This window comes from Equus quagga, chromosome 6 (genome assembly GCF_021613505.1).
Source record: "Equus quagga isolate Etosha38 chromosome 6, UCLA_HA_Equagga_1.0, whole genome shotgun sequence".
Taxonomy (NCBI): domain Eukaryota; kingdom Metazoa; phylum Chordata; class Mammalia; order Perissodactyla; family Equidae; genus Equus; species Equus quagga.
In genome coordinates, this window is record NC_060272.1 from 116,303,796 (window position 1) to 116,327,126 (window position 23,331).

General features: G+C 39.4%; 1 protein-coding gene across 4 annotated transcripts in view; it reads left to right on the plus strand.

Annotated features, from left to right (window-relative positions):
- The first annotated feature begins 305 nt into the window (after positions 1–305).
- Positions 306–23,331, plus strand: part of CCDC171 (coiled-coil domain containing 171) — a 294,411-nt gene continuing 271,385 nt past the window's right edge. For 3 of the 4 annotated variants that reach the window (XM_046663624.1, XM_046663626.1, XM_046663627.1), the window contains exons 1-3: positions 765–1,008; positions 9,596–9,753; positions 18,396–18,531. In XM_046663624.1, the coding sequence (XP_046519580.1) occupies positions 9,710–9,753; positions 18,396–18,531 (180 nt within the window). In that variant the 5' untranslated portion in view covers positions 765–1,008; positions 9,596–9,709. Of the gene's footprint in view, positions 424–764; positions 1,009–9,595; positions 9,754–18,395; positions 18,532–23,331 lie in introns of those variants that run through there. The other variant, XM_046663625.1, reaches the window with a different exon arrangement.

A 23,331-nucleotide genomic window follows, 5' to 3' on the forward strand; every position in this document is an offset into this window, starting at 1 on the left:
TGTGTGTGTGTGTGTGTGTGTGCGCGCGCGCGCGCGCTGGCGGTGGGGGTAGGGTAGGAAAGAGACGGAACACTTGCTAAGGCTCCAAGGACTTTTTTGAGAGATACTTCGTTATGTAATATTTATAATGAAAGGCGCTGCAACCGCATCAGCGCACTGACCCGCATTCTTCCGGCCCTGTTTACAACCACAAGCTGGGATACAATGGGGATGGGAGGAGGGGACAAGCAGTGCCGTGCAGGCGAAGAGCGGTCCAAACAGCGGGAAACCAGCCCCTGGCGCAGAAGCCGAGCCCGGAGGATTTCCCCCCGGCTCTGGCACCCGTCCACGGACCCCGAGGCGCTGTACAGGCTTTAAGGATCAGCAGGAGAGCTGGTTTAAAAATGCAGGATCTGGGATCCAGCCTCCCAAGATTTTGATTCGGTAGGCGGGGAAAAGGGGTTAGGGCTTAGGAATCTGCAGTCAGTCCGCTCTCTGGGGATGCTGAGACGGTGACCTGGGGACCTCACGCTGACTACGGCACACTGGAGCGTGGGCAGCGGCGGTCTCGCGCCGAGGGGGCTCGCCTGGCGCGGGACCGCGCGCGATCGCGAGCGCGCCGCTCCCCAGCAACGGCGCATGCGCCAGCTCGCCGTTCAGCGAAGCCGCCGTAGCTTCGCGGGCCCGGCTCCTCCAATCGGAGCCCGGCGTTCTCCGAGCGCGTCTCCTGGAGCTGCGGGCTGCGGGAGGCGGGAGGAAGGGGCGGGCCCGGGCGGCCAGCGAAAGTCTGGGGAGGTCTGCAACGCTCCTCAGGTCTCCGGAAGTGGCCGTTGTAAACACCTCCGTGGGGCTTGTCCCCTGAAGTCCCCTTTGCTATTTGTCCCCCCCCCCCGGGTCCTAGAGTCCGTCAGTTTCCAACAGTTTATGCTCTGACCCCCGCCATCTGCCTGGGCCTCATTCTACCATTGAGATTTGAAGCCGCCTCTGGGGTCTTGGGTGTGCGGTCTGGACCACGGGAGCCCCCCTGAGGTAACCACGGGGTGTGGGGGCTTCGAGGCGAACGACTTTGGCGGACAGGTGTTGAGAGGAACGGTATAGGGGGCTTCTGTGAGAGTTGTGGGGGACCCCGAGTTAGTTTGGAGGTGTCTTTGGGGCAATTCGCGTCGTCTGTGGGGACACGCCTTCAGCTCCCTGGACAGGGCCTCCCCGCCCACTTGGAGGAAGATGTCCCTGGAGCATCCTAGCCAGAAACCGCTGCCGCAGTACCCAGAGGGCTGGGTAGGGACCAGAGGGCAGGACCCAGGGGGCCTGCACTTGGAGCTGCTTAGGTTTCTCCGGACTGCCGCTCTCTTTCCCTCTCCAGAGTCAGTAAGTCCTTCGAGGACAAGGACCACGGTTTTTGACATCCTTTTTGAAAAATGCCAGCGACACACTAGACACTGTATAAATATTTGCTAAACGGAAGAGTGAGTTGTGCTAGGCTGTCTTCTGTAGCTTCTCCTGCTTACCCTTCAGGACTTTAAGAGACTTAGAAAAGTCAGCCGTGAGTTTTTCTGAGGCTGTAAATTTTCTGCAGAAGTGGAGTCTCCTTTTGACTGTTCCTTATTCCGTTATGATATTTTCTTAGGCAAATACATGTTTTTTCGTTCTAAGCAGATCTCAAATGATACTGCGTAAGTTTACTTGAGAAGCCATTTCACTTGGTGTCCGACTCTTTTGAATACATTATACAATCGATGTTTTGCAGTTGTTCCCATAGTCTTGCAGAAAAGAACCCGTCATTTGTCATTTGTTTTATTGAACAGTTAGTGCCTGCTAACAACAAAACAATGGTAGAGCAGGAAATGAACATGTTTTCCCCATGAAATGAAGAGGAAAGAAAGGCAGTGCAACCTGCTAAGAGGAAAGATGAAGGGAGTAGTTTTAGGCTGGAGCTTTCTGGATTAGTCCTGGCCGACTTTGATTAGCTGTGTGACCTGAGCAAATAACCTAAGCTCCCCAGGCATTAGATTCCTTATGTGTCAAATAAGAAGGATGGACTTGGTCTCTAAAGTCCCATTTAATTCTAAAATTCTTTGATTGTCTCAGCCCATGTGTCTTGGTCTTCTTTTGAAGGAACCAAACATCCCCTTTAAAGGTGAAATATGTAACTCTTCAGATATAACTCTTCAGACATCACCAACACAGATGTGGTTATGGTTGGAGACACCACTGTGTTATGAAAGAAGATGGACTCAGGAGATGTGGCGTTGAGTTCTAACCCTCCCACTGAGCATCTTTTTTTTTTTTTTTTTTGAGGAAGATTAGCCCTGAGCTAACTACTGCAATCCTCCTCTTTTTCCTGAGGAAGACTGGCCTTGAGCTAACATCAATGCCCATCTTCCTCTACTTTATACATGGGATGCCTATCACAGCATGGCTTTTGCTAAGCGGTGCTATGTCCACACCCAGGATCTGAACCGGCAAACCCTGGGCTGCTGAGAAGTGGAACATGCTCACTTAACCGCTGCACCACTGGGCTGTCCCCCTGCTGAGCATCTTTATACAAGTTAGTCAAACTATCCAAGCCTCAGTGTTCTCATCTGTGAAATGTGCATAATAATCTCATAGGGTTATTGGGAGGATTCAGTGAGATCAGGTTATGCTTAGTGCAGTATCCGGCATGTAGTAAGTGCTCAGTATTGTAGTTTTTATCTTTTCATCATCTCCCCCTCCTTTTTCCCGTGATCTGTGCAGACACACTGGGAGATGAGTACATTCAGGATGACCTGCTGAAGGACTCAGATGTGGGGTAGGAAAACTTTGTACCAGCAGTGGCTCTGAAGTCTAAAGTAGAATTTTCTTTCTGGCTGGTACTTCTCAGGATGTCCAGATAATTGGTCTTTTGGCCTCAATTGCTCTATGACCAATTTCTAAAAAACTTCTTATTGAAGAATGATATACATAAACATCCCCCCATCTATTTTAATAAGAATGGTGAGACTAGTCCAACTCCGCTACCAAAAGAAGATTGATCTATTCATACGTTAACATAAAAAGCTGATCTAAACGTTGCCTGTATCCATCACTGCTGTAGGATGACCTGGTTTTGGTCCAAGCCTGTGGAAGTGCCATCTGGATTGAGAATCCACCGGAGGTCTGAGTCATCTTTCATTAAGAAGACTCTAACTTGTAGTTAGTTTGCATGGGGAGAAGAATCATCTGTGTTTGAGAAATATGCAGCAGGGAGCAGGAGTGCTTCCCTGATAACTGAGGTCTCACGTGCTCCCTTGCTGGGGATGAGCCATGTCTTGAAGGCCAATAGCAAGGCACACAGCAGAGTTCTGGAGTCAGCCAGTTTGGGTTTGAATCCAGACTCTGTCACTTACTAGAGATGTGACTTTGGAAAAGTGACTGACTATCTTTAAGCCCTAGTTTCCTCGGGTATAAAGTGAGGATCTTAACAGTATCTTCCCTTGGAGTTAGTGGAGAGTGAAGTAAGATAATCTATAGAAAGTTCTTAGCACTATGTCTGGAGAAGGGATGTTTGTCATAGTTGGGATGATAACAGCAGGCAATGGATTTGAGGTATCAGGTAATTGGTTCGTAGATAATGACGTATTGAATATTTTCAAGTGGAAAGCACTGTCTACAGAGTTACACAGATATTGAAGACAAAGGCTGACACTGACCACATCGCATAAGGAAGTTTTAATTACTCATGCAGATTAACCTGAGTATTTAACTTGTGGAGTTTGATAGGGAAGTTGCAGGTAAAGCTAGGAACACATATTATGTGGGGACCCTGCATTCTTTGACTTAGCTTACTGTTCCACTGACATTTTCACTGCTGTACCTAGCTACTTGACTTTCCTCATGTTTCCTTGCTTTCTTTTCACTCTGGTGGATGAAAAGGGAGATTTTGCTACATCTCTGCCATGTTCAATAGCATAGAAATCCCTTTGTAGTTTAAATTCAGCCACAGACCTAACTTTGGCTCTTCATTGATTTAATATTCCTAAAACACACAGAAGTAGGCCCTTGAGCCCTAGTGTCATCAGGAGCTAATATCAGAGAGAGAGGAAGAAAAGAAGAGTGCTAAAGGAGACTTTAGCTAGGATTTTTTTATGATGAGGAGTTTTAAAAATTGAGATATAATTCACATAGCATAAAGTTCATCATTTTAAAGTATATAATTCCATGGTTTTAAGTATATTCAGTAGGTTGTACAACAATCACCACTACATAATTCCAGAACATTTCCGTCACCCCCAAAAAGAAACTTTGTACCTATCAACAGTCAGAGCCAATCCCCCCCTCCCTACCCTCTGGCCACCATGAATCTGCTTTCTATTTCTGTGGATTTGTGTATTCTGTACATTTCATATGAATGGCATCATACAAGATGTAGCCTTTTGTGTCTGGTTTCTTTTACTTAGCATAATGTTTTCAAGATTCACTCATGTTGTGGCATGTATTAATACTTCATTTCTATTTTTTTTGAAGATTTTATTTTTTTTCCTTTTTCTCCCCAAAGCCCCCCAGTACATAGCTGTATATTTTTAGTTGTGGGTCCTTCTGGTTGTGCTATGTGGGATGCTGCCTCAGCATGGCCTGATGAGCGGTGCCATGTCCGCGCCCAGGGTCTGAACTGGCGAAACCCTGGCCTGCCAAAGTGGAGCGCGGAACCTTAACAACTTGGCCACAGGGCTGGCCCTTCATTTCTTTTTATGGTTGGATAATATTTCCTATTTTATTTGTCCATCGATCAGTTGGTGGACATGTGGATTGTTTTCACTTTTTGGCTATTATGAACAGTGCTTCTATGAATATTTGTGTACCAGTTTTATTAAAGTCCAGTAATTATCTTAGAATGTATCATTGTGTTAGTTGTGCTGTGTTCTCAGATGTGCAGTTTGTTTTTCGAAATGCAGATTAAAATCTTTTTGTATTTCAGGAAAGTTTTCTTGAATTACAGTTTTTAGTGTTTGTTCTGTCTCCTTGCTTTGATCTTATTATTCAGGACTCCTGTTATCTGCATGTTGGTTATTCTTTGCCTATTTTTCAGTAATTTGTCTGTCTTTTGAATCCTTTTGATCTCTTCCTTCATTTTTTTATTTAAACATTTTTCGTGTTTCATTTCCTATATCTTTCAAGGCATTTTTGTCATATCTGTTTACTCTCAATGTTCCCTCTAATTTAGTCTTCATTACTGAAATGATGTTTTCTTTTATTTCTAATTTTTTCTGATAGTTGTCACCTTATTTCTGAGTTTTTTGAATTCTGATTCCTATTCTTTCATGTCCTATACCATTTTGCTAATGTCTTTTAGCTCATTTTAAAATAGTAAGTGATAGTTTTCAACTGTTTTGTGGGCATGTCTTTCTGTTATGCTTTCATTTGTTGGATTCTATTCTGCTCCTAACTCTCTTTTTTCTTACATTAACTTTGTATGAGATTTGACTGCACTACTTCTCTTTTGCTTATTTTTCTGGAAGATTCATTTATCTGAACTTTGAGAATGGGACAAGATTCAGGAAAGCTTTTCGAACTTCATAGAATGCTGTCTGGTGTTGTTTTTTGTGAGTGTTAAAAACTATGATGGCTTGCTTTCTTACATTTCTTGGCCCTGTTTCCTCCTACAGTTTGGTCTGGGCCATCTCTTTACTTTGTCTTTATTTTCCCCATCCTGCTCAATTTTGATTCCATCCTCAGCAGTTTCTCTTTAGTGTGGGCCCCTGTCCAGGAAGGAGGCCTTGGCAGGTCAGTGTTGAAAGTTCATGAAGACTCTCTTACCATGTACCCATTTCATGTGTCAACTCTTGGAATGGGCAGGCTTCTCCCAGTTTCATCTGCTGCTCTCAAATTGGCCTACTGTGCTTTCCATTAAGTATCTCTTGACTCTTTGGGAGTTCTGTTAAATGCAGCCTTGTTCTTTCCCTCTGCTTTCTCCTCTGTAGACACCTCAACTCCCATGCAGGTTTTGTGGCTGCTGGAGGTTTGCCCTTATTCATTTGTATTTTATGGTTCTTTTTTGTTGTCAATGTTGCCCATGATTTTCTAGTTTTTCTTTGTAGTTACCTTAGATAGGGTTTTTAAACTCCCTCATTTAAGTTAATAAGGAAATTAAACTATAGAAAAACAGAGACTTTATAAAAGACTTAGACAAGCAGGGCTGGTGTGAGAACGCTGTTTTGTATTTTACCTGTCACTCAACTTCTTTTTTTTTCTTTTTAACTCTGCAAGAGCATTTTCAAGCTTCTTATCCATATTAGTTTTGTATTGTTGTGTAACAAGTTACCACAAACTTAGTGGCTTAAAACAGCACCCATTTATTATCTTTTGGTTTCTGTAAGTCAAGAGTCTGGGCACAGCTTAGGTGGACCCTTGGTTCAGAGTTTCGGTAGGCTGCAGTCAAGATGCTGCCTGGGCTGTGTTCCCATCTGAAGGCTTGACTGGAAAGAATCTGCTTCCCAGCCCATTCAAGCTTTGGGGGCATAATTTATTTCCTGTTGACATGTATATGACTGAGAGATCCAACTTTTTATTTGCTTGTTGGGTGGAGGCTGCCTGCAGTTCCCTGCCATGTGGCCCTCTCCATAGGCAGTTCACGCCATGGCAGTTTGCTTCTTCAAGGCCAGCAGGAGATTGTCACTTTAGTCTGCTAAGACAGAGTCTTACATAACATAACGTAATCATGGAGGTGTTATCCCATCACCTTTGCCATATTCTGCATCCCATCACCTTTGCCTTATTCTGTTGCTTACAAGCAAGTCAAGTTCTGCCCACAGAAGAGGGGAGAGTATCGTACAAGAGAGAAACACCAGGGAGCAGAGATGATGGGAACTATCTGTCTACTGTGTTATCTGTGTCAGTGATCTGGAAATTGGCTAAATTTGCTCCTGAGCTATAAAAGACACTTTCTGGAAGACCATTCAGATTTTAAGATGTTGGATACCAAAATAATGCACTGAACAATGATGATTCTCTTCAATATAGCTTTATTAAAATAGCTGTATTAAAATTTGGTAAACTACCTCTTCCTACACTTCTCTGCCCAAGATAAAAACAAGCAAAAGATAACAGACATTATTAAGACCCTAACTATGTAAATTCTTCCCCTGTGAGGTAAATAGAGGTTCTTTTTTGTGCCTCTTGTGACACATATGCACACACACGTGTGTGTGTATTTAGTCTTTTTCACAAAAATGGAAACTTTTATATATGTACTTTTGAACTTTGGACATTACTCTTAAGTCTGGAAGAGTCCATTCCTTCTAAGTTCTACGTCTTTTACGTCCATTCTGAAGGCAGTTTCTCTGGAGTTTGGGAGCATGGTGGTGAGGTGAAAATATTTTGGGACTTAGTTTCAGAAGAGCTTCGTTGAGTCCTCAGTGTCTCCCACTTAGTAGCAAATCATTTAGCCTCTTCGAGTCGGGTGAGTTTCCTTAATTGAAATGAGGATAATAAACCTGAGGTAAGATGATTTATGGTTCAACTCTTTGTAGCAACAGTGGCCTTGTAGAAAGAGCCTAGGCTTTAGAGTTAGATAGTTATGGGTTTGAATCTTGGTCCTGTAACTGTGTGTCTTTTGGCAAGTTACTTCTCATTTCTGAGTCTTAGTTTTCTCCTTTGAGCAATGGGATGATCTTTACCTTGCAGTGTTGTAAAGATCAGAGTACTGTATATAAAGTACTGAGTACGGTGCTTGGCACTGTCGTAGGTGCTCAGTAAGTTAACGACAATGGTATTTGTTTGTCTACCACTATTCCCAGACTTAGTCTTTTAGGTCCTTGGAGAAGTGGTTCCCCCCCGCCCCATCTGGGTGAAAATTCCATCCTCTTTGTCCTAGGTCAGACTGTGCTACTGTCAGCCACATGAATTGCTGACTGTTTTAAAGATCCCTTGGTATCTGTCTAGAGGAGCCATTAGTCAGTTCTTAGCACTGTGGTTGAGTCTACGTCTCAGTTGGCTTGTTTGAGTCCTTTTCCTTCAGTGGTCTCTCTGAAGGGGGGTTGTTTATTGGGAGTGAGGACAGAACAGTTCAACCTTTTTTTTTTGGGTCTTCAAGATATTACTCTGCACCTACAATTTCACTAAACAATTCTTTTACTTTCTTTTCTTTTTTATTTATTTTTTTTGAGGAAGATTAGCCCTGAGCTAACTGCTGCTAATCCTCCTCTTTTCGCTGAGGAAGACTGGCCCTGAGCTAACATCCATGCCCGTCTTCCTCTACTTTATATGTGGGATGCCTACCACAGCGTGGCTTGACAAGCGGTGCCATGTCCGCACCCGGGATCTGGACTGGCGAACCCCGGGCCGCTGAAGCGGAGCGTGCGAACTTAACCGCTGCACCACCAGGCCGGCCCCAACAATTCTTTTATTACATCTTTCTTCTGGACCAAATCACCCCAAGTATCACCCATTCCCTTCATTTATCTGGGATCATTATATTTTCTCAGAGCGTTCTTTGTTCTTCAATAGAAACTGACAGTGACTGAGCACTGTATATGTGTTGTATATATTATTTAAGTCTCAAATATATATGTTGATATAGTTGTTCCCTTCTTATGGATGAGGAAACACCCTCAGAGAGTTTAAGTGACTTGCCCACGGCCACATACTTGTAAGGTACTTACTGGAATCCTAACTCAGATCTCTCTGAGTCCAAAGCTCATGGTCTTAGAATATTAGACTTTTTTTTTTCCCTGCTTTATCTCCCCAAACCCCCCCGTACACAGTTGTATATCTTAGTTGCATGTCCTTCTATTTGTGGGATGTGGGATGCTGCTTCAACATGGCCTGACCACTGGTGCCATGTCCGCGCCCAGGATCCGAACCCAGGGCCACTGCAGCGGAGTGCTGAACTTAACCACTGGGCCATGGAGCCGGCCCCTATTAGACTTTTTTTTGAGGAAGATTGGCCCTGAGCTAACATCTGTGCCCATCTTCCTCTATTTTATATGTGGGACTCCTGCCACTCCTGTTTAAAATGTTTACCCAGAGATTCCTTCATACTGTAGTAAAGTAATTTGCTTTAAATGGTTGGCTCTATCTCATTTGGAGTATCTCCCATAGAAGAGGGTTCCAGAGAGAAGGCCAGTGTAAGTGACGATACTCTCCTCTTTTCTTCTTCCTGTTTATCCCTTGGGAGAAGGCCTTTGAAAATTACCATGAGATCTTTTGTTTGGGAGTACATTGGCCTCTTTGATTGTAACATTGCAGCAAAAATATCTCATTTATGAAAAAACTTTGGGGACCCAAAAATGTCCCTGGACTTCATTATCTTTCAAACTGAATTCTGTGCCCTAGAGATAGGCACTACATGTTCTTTTTCTAGTTCAAGAACAATTTGTCACTGTTTTATTACACTATTTTTTCTTTTTATTTGAGAAATTAAAATAATCTAATAGTATTAACTTATTCTTACAAGAAGGAACATCTTTCCAACATTTTGTCATTTTTGCTTCTAATCTTTTTTCAAAACAAAACATCACGGCTTTAAAAATACGAGTATTTACGTGTTTCTTAGACAATAATTTAAAAAATACAAATACGTCGAAGAACAAAAGAAAAATCACCTGTAGTCTCAGGATTCACATATATAACCATATTATATCGTTTACTATTTTAACAGACTTCAGCCCCTCTAACCTGTAAGCCACAGACATCTTGGACAGTTTTAATCATCAATAACGAAGTATATCATTAAGAAACAGTGGGGTATTTTGAAAGAGTTGGAAAACGTATCATGAGTTTGAACACTTCAAGTAATGCCACTGGTGATACCCAAAGGTAAGCCTCCTGTCTCTTCCTTTAGTCAAGGAATGCTTTTGTTGCAAGGAACAGGGAGAAGTAAGTGTTGGAGGGGTTGATTGGAAGAATTCTCATGGAATGGTAAGGGGAGGAGAAATTTCATGGGACTGGAGGAGCAGGAGTGATGCCTCATGAGAACGGGAGCTGCACCTGAAGACTTTGTGCTGCTCTTTGTGCTCCTTCGCTACCTCGGTCCACACAATCACAGGTCTGTACTTTCCCCTGCCCCTTGAGACTTGCTTAGTCTCCTCCGTTTCTCTGCATGTTTTCTTCTCTGTATGTTTCTTCTTATTCACATTTCTGGGTGGTCATTACTTTGGCTTGCCATAATCTCTGTGGCTCCAATTCCTCTTCTTTCCTCATTCTCCCAACTCTAGTTCATGACTTCTTTTCAAGCTTTCTTTTAGTTTTGGCTCCTGTTACTAACGCCTTTACTTGGAGTTTATACTCCAAGAATTGCTATTGCTCATCTTTTTTGTTCTATTGATATCTGCCTTTGGGTGAGGTGCCTGCCTTTGGTTTATTCCCCTGTGATGTGAAAAATATAAAACTCTGAGTCTATAATATAAAATGAAGCCATTTTGGAGGGTGAAACCCAAAGTGTGGTTTACAAAGAAATAAGTGCAGAAATTGAAAGTAAGCATTTTGAAACTTTTATGATCATGTAACAGGGTATTTTCTGTTTGTTGAATCTAATAATAAGACACTTGGGGTTGTATTTTATCTGTTTTTAAAATTTCTTTTTTAGTAATCCATTTTAAATATCTTTGACAAAGGCGTCATTTGGTGGGGGGAATAGTCCTTGCTCATGTTTAGTGTGAGAAGAACTGGCGTAGACTGCCTTTTCAGCAAGGCTGTGTGGGTGGGGCAAGTCCCATGACTAACATGTACTTCACCTATAAATAGGATTTGCTATAGGAACATTTTCCACCTACCTTTAGGAGCTACCTTAAGTCCTTTCTGAACAAGGTAGAAAATAAATGAATAACATAGAAACTTTTTTCTTTGCCAAACTTTCACCTCAAAGAGTACTTTTTTTCTTTTATCAAATGTTGCAAGGGTTGAGAGTGAGGTCTTATCAGCTTGTTCTTCACCGCCACAGTGGAGTATGGTTCAAACACTGCCGAAGAGAGGGTCTTCAAGGTTCCTTCTTGCTCTGATTTTCTGTTTTATATATGTACCTGTATATATATATATTTTAATGCAAATAATACAGGTATTTTTAGAAAAATTAAAAAATACAAATGAATAAAACAAGAAAACTACTTATAATCCTACTGCTTAGAGATAACTACACCTGGTATTTTGGTATATACTTATCCAGACCTTTTCTTATGAACATATAAATGTATATATGTTTATATTTTTTTTTGAGGAAGATTGGCCCTAAGCTAACATCTGTTGCCAATCTTCCTCTTTTTTTTTCCTCCCCAAACCTGTACACATAGATGTATATCCTAGATGCAGGTCATTCTAGTTCTTCTATGTGGGATGCCACCACAGCATTGCTTGATGAGTGGTGTGTGAGTCCACACCCAGGATCCAAACTGGTGACTCGGGCTGCTGAAGCAGAGCATGTGAACTTAACCACTTGGCCACAGTGCTGGCCCCATAAATATATATTTCCAAAATTAGAATAATATTTCACATTATTTGGTGTCTTCCCTTTTCAGTTTTGGGGGAATATCTTATCATATCAACATACGTCTGTCATAAGTTTTTTGTTTTTTTTTTTAAACATTGGCACCTGAGCTAACAACTGTTGCCAATCTTCTTTTTTTTTTCTGCTTTTTCTCCCCAAATCACCCCGGTACATAGTTGTATATTTTTTTCAGTTGTAGGTCCTTCTAGTTGTGGCATGTGGGACGCCACTTCAGTGTGGCCTGACGAGTGGTGCCATGTCCGCGCCCAGGATCCGAACCAGCGAAACCCTGGGTCGCTGAAGCGGAGTGCGTGAACTTAACCACTCAGCCACGGGACTGACCCCTGTCATAAGTTTTAATGGCCAAATTACTCTTCAGAATTCTAGAATCTGGATAAGTGAAGTTACTTAAACTCTCCTATTTACCACTAATCTACTTTCTGTTTCTATAGATTTGCCTTTTCTGAACAAATCATGTAAATGGAATTATACAATATATGGTCTTTTGTGGCTGGCTTCTTTCACTAGGCATATTATTCAGGTTTATCATGTTGTAACATGTATCAGTACTTTATTTTTATTGCTGAATAATATTTGCTTGTGTAGATATACCATGTTTTGGTTACCCATTCACTACTTGATGAACATTTGGGCTGTTTCCACTTTTTGGTTATTAAGAATAATGGTGCTATGAACATTTGTGTACAAGTCTTTATGTGGACATATGATTTCATTTCCTTTGGATGGGTTTTTAGGAGGAACATTGCTACATCGTGTAGTAAATTTGTGTTAAATTTTTGAAGAAACTGCCAAATTGTATTCTAAAGTGGCTGGACCGTTTTACATTTCTACCAACAATGTATGAGAATTTTGAGGTCCCTCCGCATCATATCCAATAGTTGTTATCTTCTGACTTTTTGATTATAGCTATTCTAGAGAGTGTGAAGTGATATGTCATTGTGATTTAATTTGTATTTTCCTAATGAGTAATGATGTTGAGCATCTTTGCATGTGCTTTTTTGCCACTTATATATCTTCATTGCTGAAAGTCTATTCAGATCTTTTGCATATTTTTTTTTTGTTGTTGTTTGAGGAAGATTAACTCTGAGCTAACGACTGCCAATCCTCCTATTTTTGCTGAGGAAGACTGGCTCTGAGCTAACATCCATGCCTATCTTCCTCTACTTTATATGTGGGACGCCTAACACAGCAACCCTTTTTGCCAAGCGGTGCCTTGTGCGCACTGCACCTGGGATCCGAACCGGTGAACCCCAGGCTGCTGAGAAGCGGAATGTGTGAACTTAACCGCTGGGCCATTGGACCGGCCCCTCGCCTATTTTTATGTTGGGTTATTTGTCTTTTTGTTATTGAGCTTTGAGTTCTTTATGTAATCTGGATACAAGTCTTTTATCAGATGTATGGTTTGCAAATATTTTCTTCCATTTGTTGGCTTGACTTTTCATTTTCTTAATGTCTTTTGCAGTGCAAAAGTTTTTAATTTTTGTGAAGTCCAGTTTATCAGTTCTTTCTTAGGGTTTGTGCTTTTGGTTTCATATCTAATAAATCTTTGCCTAATTTAAGATTTTTCTCCTATGTTTTCTTGTGGAAGTTTTATAATTTTAGTTCTTACAGTTAGGGCTGTGCTCCATTTTAAGTTATGTTTTATGTGTGGTGTAAGGTAAGGGTCTAAATTCATCTTTGTGCATGTGGATATCCAGTTGTTTCAGCACCATTTGTTGATGACACCATCCTTTCCCCATTGAATTGCCTTGACACTTTTTTTGAAAATTAATTGACCAGACATGTATGAGTTTATTTCTAGAGTCTCAATTCTGGTGCATTGATCTACATGTCTATTTTTAATTCATTTCCACACTGTTTTGACTACTGGTGCTTTATGGTAAAGTTTTGAAATTAATAAGTGAAAATCTTCCCATTTGTGCTTCAAGATTGTCTTGGTTCTTCTGGGTCCTTTGCCTTTCCATATACATTTTAGGATGAGCTTGTCAATTTCTGCAAAAACAGCCTGCTGGGATTTTGGTAGAGATTATGTTGAATTTGTAGATTAATCTGGGGAGGATTGCCACTGTAATAATATCGACTCTTCTAATACATGAATGTGAATGTGGAATGTCTTTCCATTTGTTTAGGTCTTCAATTTCTTTCAACAGTAATTTATATTTTTCAGTGTACAAGTCTTACACTTTTTGGTTAAATTTAATCCTAAATCTATTTTGTTCTTTTTGATGCTGTTGTAAATGAAATTATTTTCTTAATTTCATTTTTGGATTGTTTATTGCTAGTATATAGAAATGTAACTGAATTTTGTATATTGATCTTATATTCTGTGACCTTGCTGAAACTGTTTTTTAGTCCTTGTCTTTTTATTTCTTCATGGATTTCTTAGGATATTCTTACAGGATCATGTCCTTTGCAAGTAAACACAGTTTTACTTCTTCTCTTTCAATATATATGCCTTTTATTTCTCTCTTTTTGTGCTTTTTTAATTTTTGTTTTTGCATGATTGCACTGTCTAGAACCTCCAATACAGTTTGGAATAGAAGTATTCATAGCAGACATCATTTTTGTCCCCAATCTTAGGGGAAGCTTTCAGTCTTTCACCATTAAGTATGATACTAATTGTAGGTTTTTCATAGATGCTCTGTATCAGATTGAGGAAGTTTCCTTGTATTCCTATTTTGTTGAGAGTTTTTATCACAAATGGGTGTTATCACAAATGGGTATTATCACAAATGGGTATTAGATTTTGTCAAATGCTTTGTCTGTATCAGTTGAGATGATCGTGTAGTTCTTGTCGTTTATTTTAGTAATATGGTATATTACACCAATTGATTTTCAGACATTATACCAATTTTCTATTTTGGGGATAAATCCCACTTGGTCATGTTGTGTAATCTTTTTAAGATGTTGCTGGATTTGGTTTGCTAATGTATTTTTAATTAATTAATTAGTTTATTTATTTTGGGGAAGACTAGCCCTGAGTGAACATCTGCTACTAATCCTCCACTTTTTGCTGAGGAAGATTGGCCCTGAGCTAACATCTGTGCCCATCTTCCTCTACTTTATATGTGGGATGCCTGCCACAGCGTGGCTTGATAAGCACTGCGTAGGTCCATGCCTGGGATCTGAACTGGCAAAGCCTGGGCAGGTGAAGTGGAGTATGTGAACTTAACCACTATGCCACTCGGCCAGCCCCTTATATTTTTTATTTTTATTTATCTATTTATTTTTTTGAGGAGGATTAGCCCTGAGCTAACTACTGCCAATCCTCCTCTCTCTTTTGCTGAGGAAGGCTGGCCCTGAGCTAACATCCGTGCCCATCTTGCTCCACTTCATATGTGGGATGCCTGCCACAGTATGGCATGCCAAGTGGTACCATGTCCGCACCTGGGATCCGAACTGGTGAACCCTGGGCCACCGAAACAGAATGTGCGCACTTAACCACTGTGCCACTGAGCCGGCCCCTATTTTTATTTTTATTATTTTATTTTATTCTTTTCCCTTTTTCTTCCCAAATCCCCCCAGTACATAGATGTGTATTTTAGTTGTGGGTCCTTCTAGTTGTGGGATGTGGGACACTACCTCAGGATGGCCTGAGGAGCGGTGCCATGTCCGCACCCAGGATCCCAACCAGTGAAACCCTGGACCGCCAAAGTGGAGCGTGCGAACTTAACCACTTGGCTCCAGGGCCAGCCTCGGTTTGCTAATGTTTGGGTGAGGATTTTTTGCATCTGCATTCATGAGGGATATTGGTTTATCATTTTCCTTTCTTATGAGGTCTTTGTCTCACTTTGGTGTTAGGCAATGCTAGACTAACACCAATGAGCTGGGAATTGTTTCCTCCTCTTCTAATGTGAGGATTGCTATATTTCTTCTTTAAATATTTGGTGGAATTTCTATTGAAACCATCTAGACTTGGGCTTTCTTTGTGGTTAATCTTTTAAATTATTAATTCAACATCTTTATCTGTTATAGGTCTATTCACATTTTCTGTTTCTTTTTGAGTTATTTTTGGTAATTTCTGTCTTTGTAGGAATTTAAATTGTCTAATTTGTTGGTGTAAAGTTGTTCAGAGTAGTTATTATAATCCTTTTATGTTAGTCGTGTCTTCCTTCTTTCATTCTTTGTTTTTATAATTTGAATCTTTTCTCTTTTTCTTTGTCAGTCTATCCAAATGTTTATAAAATTTGTTGATTTTGTTAAAGGACCAAATTTTGGTTTCATTGATTCTCTCTATTGTTTTATTTTAGTCTTATTTTAAAAAATTACTATTGCATATGCACATCATTTGAAGAATCTTATTGTTCTGCAAAGCTTACTTACTGCTCTTAGGAAAATAGCAGTACTGATTTCCTGAGACAGATCACTTTCTTGTTCCCTAGAAACAATCTTTTTCATCTCTCTGAGATGATTTTAAATCTATGTCTCTTTTTTTTTGTAGTCTAATTTTTATCAGTCACCATACATTACAAGTCATTTTATTTTATTTTATTTTTGAGGAAGATTAGTCCTGAGCCAACATCTGCTGCCAATCGTTCTGTTTTTGCTGAGGAAGACTGGCCCTGAGCTAACATTTGTGCCCATCTTCGTCTACTTTATATGTGAGACACGTGCCACAGCATGGCTTGCCAAGCGCTACCATGTCTGCACCCGAGATCCGAACCAGCCAACCCCAGGCTGCCAAAGCAGAATGTGTGAACTTAACCGCTTCGCCACTGGGCCAGCCCCAGAAATCTATATCTCTTAAAAAAATTTTTTTATATTGCTATTTAATTCTCCAGGTTTTGCCATTATCTGCTGACTCCCCAGTACAGAAGATCATAGTTTTCATTCATTCATGCCTCCCCTTTCTCTCCTTTCCACATATAGTGGTTATAGTGATATTGTAATCTTGCTTAGATTAGTTATTCAATGTTTACATTATTATAATTATGAAAACTTCCCAGTTGAGCCATATACTAATTTTTAATAATTTTTCTCTCTTGTACATTTTGTTTTCCTTGGATTTAATAGTTGTCTCATTTATCATTTAGTTTGCTTAAATTCTGTGAACTTAATCATGAATTCAACTTCATACTCCAACCAAGTTGTATAAATCTCTCACTATGTTCAAATAGTGCAAGTGTTTTGTAGTTTTCTGTTTTCATCATCTTAAAGAAATCGCTCCTGGCAGCTTGGGCCAGTCCAGTTGGGACAGATGGCCCTTTACGGGCTTTGCTGCACAGTTGTCACTGGTGTGTCCTTTCTTCACTATCTTGGAAATCCCTTTGCTATTTTCTTGTCTTAAATACTCTGCTTCTAGGATCCTGTGTCTTTCTCTTTCTCAGTTTAGGTTCTTATTTTGGTGGAGCAAATCTTCCATTATCCTGTTGAGAAAGTTCATGGGAGGTAAATATTTTGATGCCTTTCAGATCTGAAATAGTCTTTCTCTTACCCTTGTCTTTGAGTGGTAACTTCTTGGGCATAAAGTTCTAAGTTGGGAATTATTTTCCCTCAGAATTTTTTCAGGCATCTAGGAGATTGTTCTTTTACATTTGTTTATTTAATTTTTCATTTCTTAGTTTGTGTTTTTGATTTCCCAGAGCTCTTTTTTGTTCTCTGAGTATTTCGTTTTTTATCACGTCCAGTTTTTGTTTTCTGAATGTTATTTTCTCTCCTATTTTTCTGAGGATATTAATGTTAGTTTCTCTCTCTCTCTCTCTTTTAAAGTTGTCTTTTCCCTGCATTGTCTTCAAGGGCTTCTTCCACCCCCCCGCCCCCCCCCCCCCCCCCCCGGTATCTGTCTTTCATATTAGATGCCTCTTGACTTCTGGTGATCCTTAGCTATCTGTTCGTATTTAAAAGTAGGGGCCTAAAAAGATGGTTGGAAGCCCAGTGTGTGAGACTTTTTCTGTTTGTGGCTTTCTCTGTAGGGTGATCTGGTTAAGCTGTTTTGCTGGAGAACCCCTGGTATTAGCCTCTTTAGGTTTTTTTTCACCCTGTTGGTTAGATTCTCCAGGAAAGACCCTTCCCATTTCTGCAGGGCTCTCATTTATTAGATAACTTTTTACTTGAGCCTCTTGTTTTTAGTCTGGAGCCCTAACTCCATTTATATCTGAAATCTCCAATCCAGAGACCTTCTGTTTTATCATCTCCAGGGAATAAACCCCTAGTGTTGTGCCAGAGTCGGGAAGAAATTGGTACCCAGTTGTGTGGTTTATAGGGTAGAGGATCTGAGGATCTCATTATTTGTTTGGCAGACTTTCAACCAATTCTCCTATTTTCTGCTCTACATTTACCCCCTTTTCAAAGGTGTTTCCAATTAACTGCATTTTTTGGGGCTCTGGTGTAAATCAGGTTAATTTCCCCACTGTTGGCTTTGAATTCAACTGTCTTATGTAAATCACTTACCACCTGTCTACTTGCTTTCCAGCTTCCAATGTGTTATTGCTATTGTTTTGTCTTCTGTGCTCTTTCTCCTTGTGGGTTTATACTTCTAAATTCTCTTTGCTGTTGTTTTAATTAAAATTTTAATTTTAATTTTTTGGAGAGAGTAGAGTGCTTTAGTCTGCTGTTTTTAAGCAGGAATCTGTATTCTGTTATTTATGCTTTTTCTTTTTGTAATACATATTACATTTACAATCAATGAAATATATCATTTAAAAATGTAAAAAGGAAAGAACTCAATCTCTTCCAAAACTACTCAGCTCATGATAGGATCAGACAGTCTTTAAAAAGGTACCAATCTTGAACAATGTGGTGGTTTCCCAGTGGACAGTGTTGTTTCTTGTCATATATTGCTTTGTGTTTTTACCTAGCTTTTGCAGTCGACATCTTTTACTAGACTGTAAGTTTCTGTAGGGCAAGGACCGTATCATGTTCCCTGTGTTTTTTGGAAAAAAAAGTTATCAGAAATACCAGAAATGTAGTGATATATAACTTAATGAGAATTATATCTTATTATGATCTTATTTTATAGGTTAAAGAATGCCTCATCTGATGTAAAACAAATGCTTAAAAGTGAAACAGACTTAGATGTTACTGCTGATCTCAGAAAGAAACTCCATCGGGCTAAGAAAGAAAAATTAGAAATAACAACTAAACACAATGCAGAGGTAGAATTTATTTTTCTCTCAAATAATATTAAAAGTAGAGTTTGATTATTTTAGATTATTTCATGTTACAAACTTCATGTTTAATGTTTATCACTGTAACATTCTTGTGCTAAAAAGGGAATGATAAAGAAAACATATTTTTTTAATACAGTGGAATAGTGTAGAAGTGTTAAAGTAGAAATTTAATGAATTATGTTTATTTATGTGTTGTCTTAAATTTATTTTAATTAATGGGTTAAGCTTGATAAAAAGTATTAATTGATGAATGTGTTTGTTGACTAAAGGATTTGTAAACTAGATGTTTTTGGAATCTTAGTGTAGATTCCTTGTGGTCTCAATCATGGAACAATCTCTTAAGTATATTTGAGTATGGAATTTTTATTTATAGTGTAATTCATAAATTATCTTAGTTTCTTTGTTTTATTATATTATTATATCTTTTATTAGTATGTGTGTATATATAAATGTATATCTCATATGTATATGTACATATTCCAAGGACAATTGTTCTCTTTCCCTCTAAGATAATTTATGAATTGTATGTTTATGTCTCATCTGTCTGTTGTGTTTTTTGCTCTGTTTTCTCCTTTTTTCTCTATTGAAATCTTACTCATTCTTAAAACTCAGCTTAGGCAGCCTGGTGTAGTGGAAGGAATATTGAGTTACATGCCTTAGACTCATTGTTGGCCCTTCCATTTACAAGATATGTGACCTTGGGCAAGTTATTTATCCTGTACATCATTGGTTTCTCATTGTGAAATGCTGGTCCCAAAGGGTTGTGGTGATAATTAAGTGAAATGGAATTTGTGAAGTGCCTGTGCACTGTAGTAATAGCTGTAATTTATTGACAGTTAAGCATAAACAGTGTGTTTTCCTTCTCTTTTTGCTAAATTCCCGTATTGTTCTGTCAGGAAACCTTTTAAAGCCTCCCTAGGTGAACTGATTATTCCTTCCTTTGTTCTCCCATAACATGTTGCTGTTACAGATATTGTAGAGCTGAAACTCTTTTTTCACACTTCCCTGCCTGCTTCCGTCTGTAAGCTTCCTGAGAGCTAAGGAAGTGACCACACTTTGTCTCTGTATCTCTCACGTTACTCACTCACACACAGTAGGGCCTCAGTGGCTGTGTGTTGAATAAATGTTTGAAAAAATGATTTTCTCAGGCTATCTAAGGAGCAGTGGTTTCTGATTAAAATAACAAGCAAGAATATATGACTATTTTATTTGTATCTTTAGTGGCAATTGAGGTAATTTTAAAGTGGTAATTGAAGTAATTGCTTTTTTTAATGTTGTGATAGTACATACTGAATATAAAGTGGTATTTGTTCAATGTGTGCTAATTGTTCATCTCTAAAGCTTATTTTTTAAAACCAAATATGCATTTTACTTGAGAATATTAGTGTCATGATAATCATTCATCTTTTACATATATTTGAAGTTGTCATCAGATTTCTCTTGGCATAACCCTCTATTTATTCTCTTTTATTTGATCAAAATGTTTTGAAGTATGTGTTCACTTTAAAGAGGTAGGAAATTATCTCAGAGAAGAAAGAGAATTTCCTCAAACAGGCAGTTATAATGGGTTCAACTGAAGGTTTATATTACTGTTCATTCTTATTGCTTCAATTACTTGTTTAGATGATTTTACTTATATTGTGTAGTAATGTTTTTTTTAGCCATATAATCGCCAAATATGCCCATTATAAAGCAAGGCAGAGAGGAATGAAGCTATCCAAAAATTAAGGCCATATATTTGTCTTATTGGATACTCCTAATGCTGACACACGTCATGCTGGATGATTGTTGCAAAATGTCTTTATAATCTAGGTGTCCGTTGATGGATGAATGGATAAAGAAAATGGGTATACAGTGGAATACAATGAAATATTATTCAGCCATCAAAAATAATGAAATCTTGTCATTTGCGACAACATGGATGGACCTTGAGGGCATTATGCTAGTTGAAATAAGTCAGAGAGAGAAAGAGAAATACTGTATGATCTCACTTATATGTGGAATCTTTAAAAAACTGAGCTGATAGGTATAGAGACCAGATTGGTGGTTGCCAGGGGTGGGGGGTGCGGGTGTGGGTGAAATAGATGAAAGGGGTCAAAGGTACAAAAAAGTACAGACTTCTGGTTATAAAAGAAATAAGTCATGAGGATGTAATTTAAAGCATGTGACTATAGTTAACAGTACTGTACTGCATATTTGAAAGTTGCTAAGGGAGGTAGATCTTAAAGTTCTCATCACAAGAAAACAAGTCTTTGTAACTGTGTATGGTGACGGATGTTAACTAGACTTACTGTGGCAATCATTTCACAATGTATACAAATATTGAATCATTATGTTGTACACCTGAAACTAATATAATGTTATGTGTCAATTTTACCTCAATAAAACAATTAAATTAAATTAAATTTTAAAAATCTTTAAAATGACTTCTCTAGGAGTTTTATTATTGTGGGTTCTTGGACAAGCTATTTAATATTTCTGAGCCTTAATTTTCTTTGGTAGGTATAGAAATAATAGATTAATGTTGGGAAAATTTATTAGTAGGCAGAGGGTTTGGGGAGAGGAGTTGCTTATAGACTCAGCTTCTAGATGAGACCAAGCTGCATTGATGTGGATGATTGGGATGGGAAAATGCCGCAAGGTTTTCATTGTTGTAGTGGTTCTTAGAATCATTTGAGCCCAATAATATGGATGTATAAAACAGGACAAGAGACCGTGAAGCTGTTCATCTATCTCATTGGCTCAGATAGTGATGATAGAGTAAGAAAATCTAGAGAAATGAGGATGGGAGAGGTGAAGAAGAAACATATAACTTTCTCTAGCCAGAAGGTACTAGAAACCTAAGACCAAGCAGTGAGCTTTTTAGGCTTTGGGACCTGAAGATGTTGTTTGACTGATCCAGCCAGTCTTCTTCTGAGGAATTCTTAAGCTGGGGTCCTCAGAAACAGAGAAATCAGGGAATCCATGTACTTGGATGAGGAAAAATTACATTTTTATTTTTATTAACCTCTAACTCATATTGAGCATTTCCTTCAGTTATGAAGGGTTTGACCCAGCCAGTCCTTTTCACAATAAACCATAATAGTATTAGCAGTACTTTTGCCTTTATCATCAGTAGAAATCACAGATACATACCACAACTCAGTTATTGCCAATATTTTGAAATATTGTTTATACTTGTCACTACTTTGAAATTACAATGCTTATTAGACCTGCAGGTGGAGCTTGTTATTTAATGTGTTATTAAAGAAGTACGTCGAGGCCAGCCTGGTGGTGTAGTGGTTAAGTTTGTGTGCTCTGCTTTGGCAGCCTGGGGTTCATGGGTTTGGATCCTGGGCATGGACCTACACACCTCTCATCAAGCCATGCTGTGGCAGCATCCTACACATAAAGTTGAGGAAAATTGGCATGTACGTTAGCTCAGGAACAATATTCCTCAAACAAAAAGTGGAAGATTGGCAACAGGTGTTAGCTCAGGGCCAATCTTCCTCACCAAAAAAAAAAAAAAAGAAGAAGAAGAAGTACATAGATTACGACATCACAAATTTGTTTTTAGATTATTTATTTGTTTTTGTACTTTGATTCTCTTTGTTATCCTGTGTATTTTATTTTATGCAGTTAATTACATTATTCTGAGAAGGGCCATATTGCCAAAGAGGGTCATGGCGTAAAAATGGTAAAAAACCTTTCTTTTAGGGCTGATATGCTTTAGAGGGCATAAAGGAAGATATGGAGGAAGATGCAGAGAGGAAGTTCTAAGATAGTTGGTTGAGCATAAAAACTTAACAGAATGAAGACATGTTTTAAAAAAGAAGGGCGATACCATTTTGCTGCTGTTGCATCGTTTAGTGCATGTGTTGAACCTTGAGTGAGAAAACCTCATGGATAGCAGATGTGTTTCTATCAGCTATGCGGGTAGCTCTGGAAATCAGGTAAGGTCCAATCAGGGAAAAGGAGGGACATTGCTAGAGGGAATTGGTTGTACAGGTGGTGGAAGACTTAGGAATCCAAACAGGGAATGATGAGGCCACCCAGAGATTAGTAATAGCAGGAAACTGCCACCACCTCTAGGCCAGAGGGCCAGTGGGAGGAGATGATGTTCCTAGAGTCCAAAGGTTGGGGCTGTCTGGTGGGAGGTAGAGCCATGGTAGGAGCTGTTCAGCTAGTGTTGGGATATTGGAGGGGATGGGGATATTGGAGGGGAGCTGGAACCTCAAACAAAGTGCAGCTACTGTCAGAGACATGGCCGGACATAGAGCCATCTGGCAGTGGAGCATGGGAAATACAGTTCTGTGATAAAATAGAGTAGAGCGAAAGAAAGGGGCTGGGGAACAGACCCAAGATCAAACAGCCAAATGATTGACAGTGCACACCTTTTGCTCTTCAGCATTCATTGTCACCCTGCTACTCATATGTAATTCCCATACAATATGTTGTTCCTACATAACATTGCAAGTTGCAACTCAAATATCCTCCATACAAAGATGCTTTCACCTTTTCCAAAATGGGAGACAGAAAGGCTTATTAGTCATTGCATTCATCTCACAGATGATCCATGTCCTCACCATCACATCCTTATAATTTGATGTCTCATGAATTCAATTGAAAAGTTAAACACCACCAGCATTCTTTATGTAATGCCAGAGGGGAGGAGCAAAGAAAAAAACATCAGTAGTAACAAATATGCAAAGTTGCTGCAATGCTTAGAGCTGGTCCTAAGGTTCTAAGTTGATATTTATCATTTTTGTCACAACCGATTCCGTGTTCCCCTTACCCTCTGCCAGC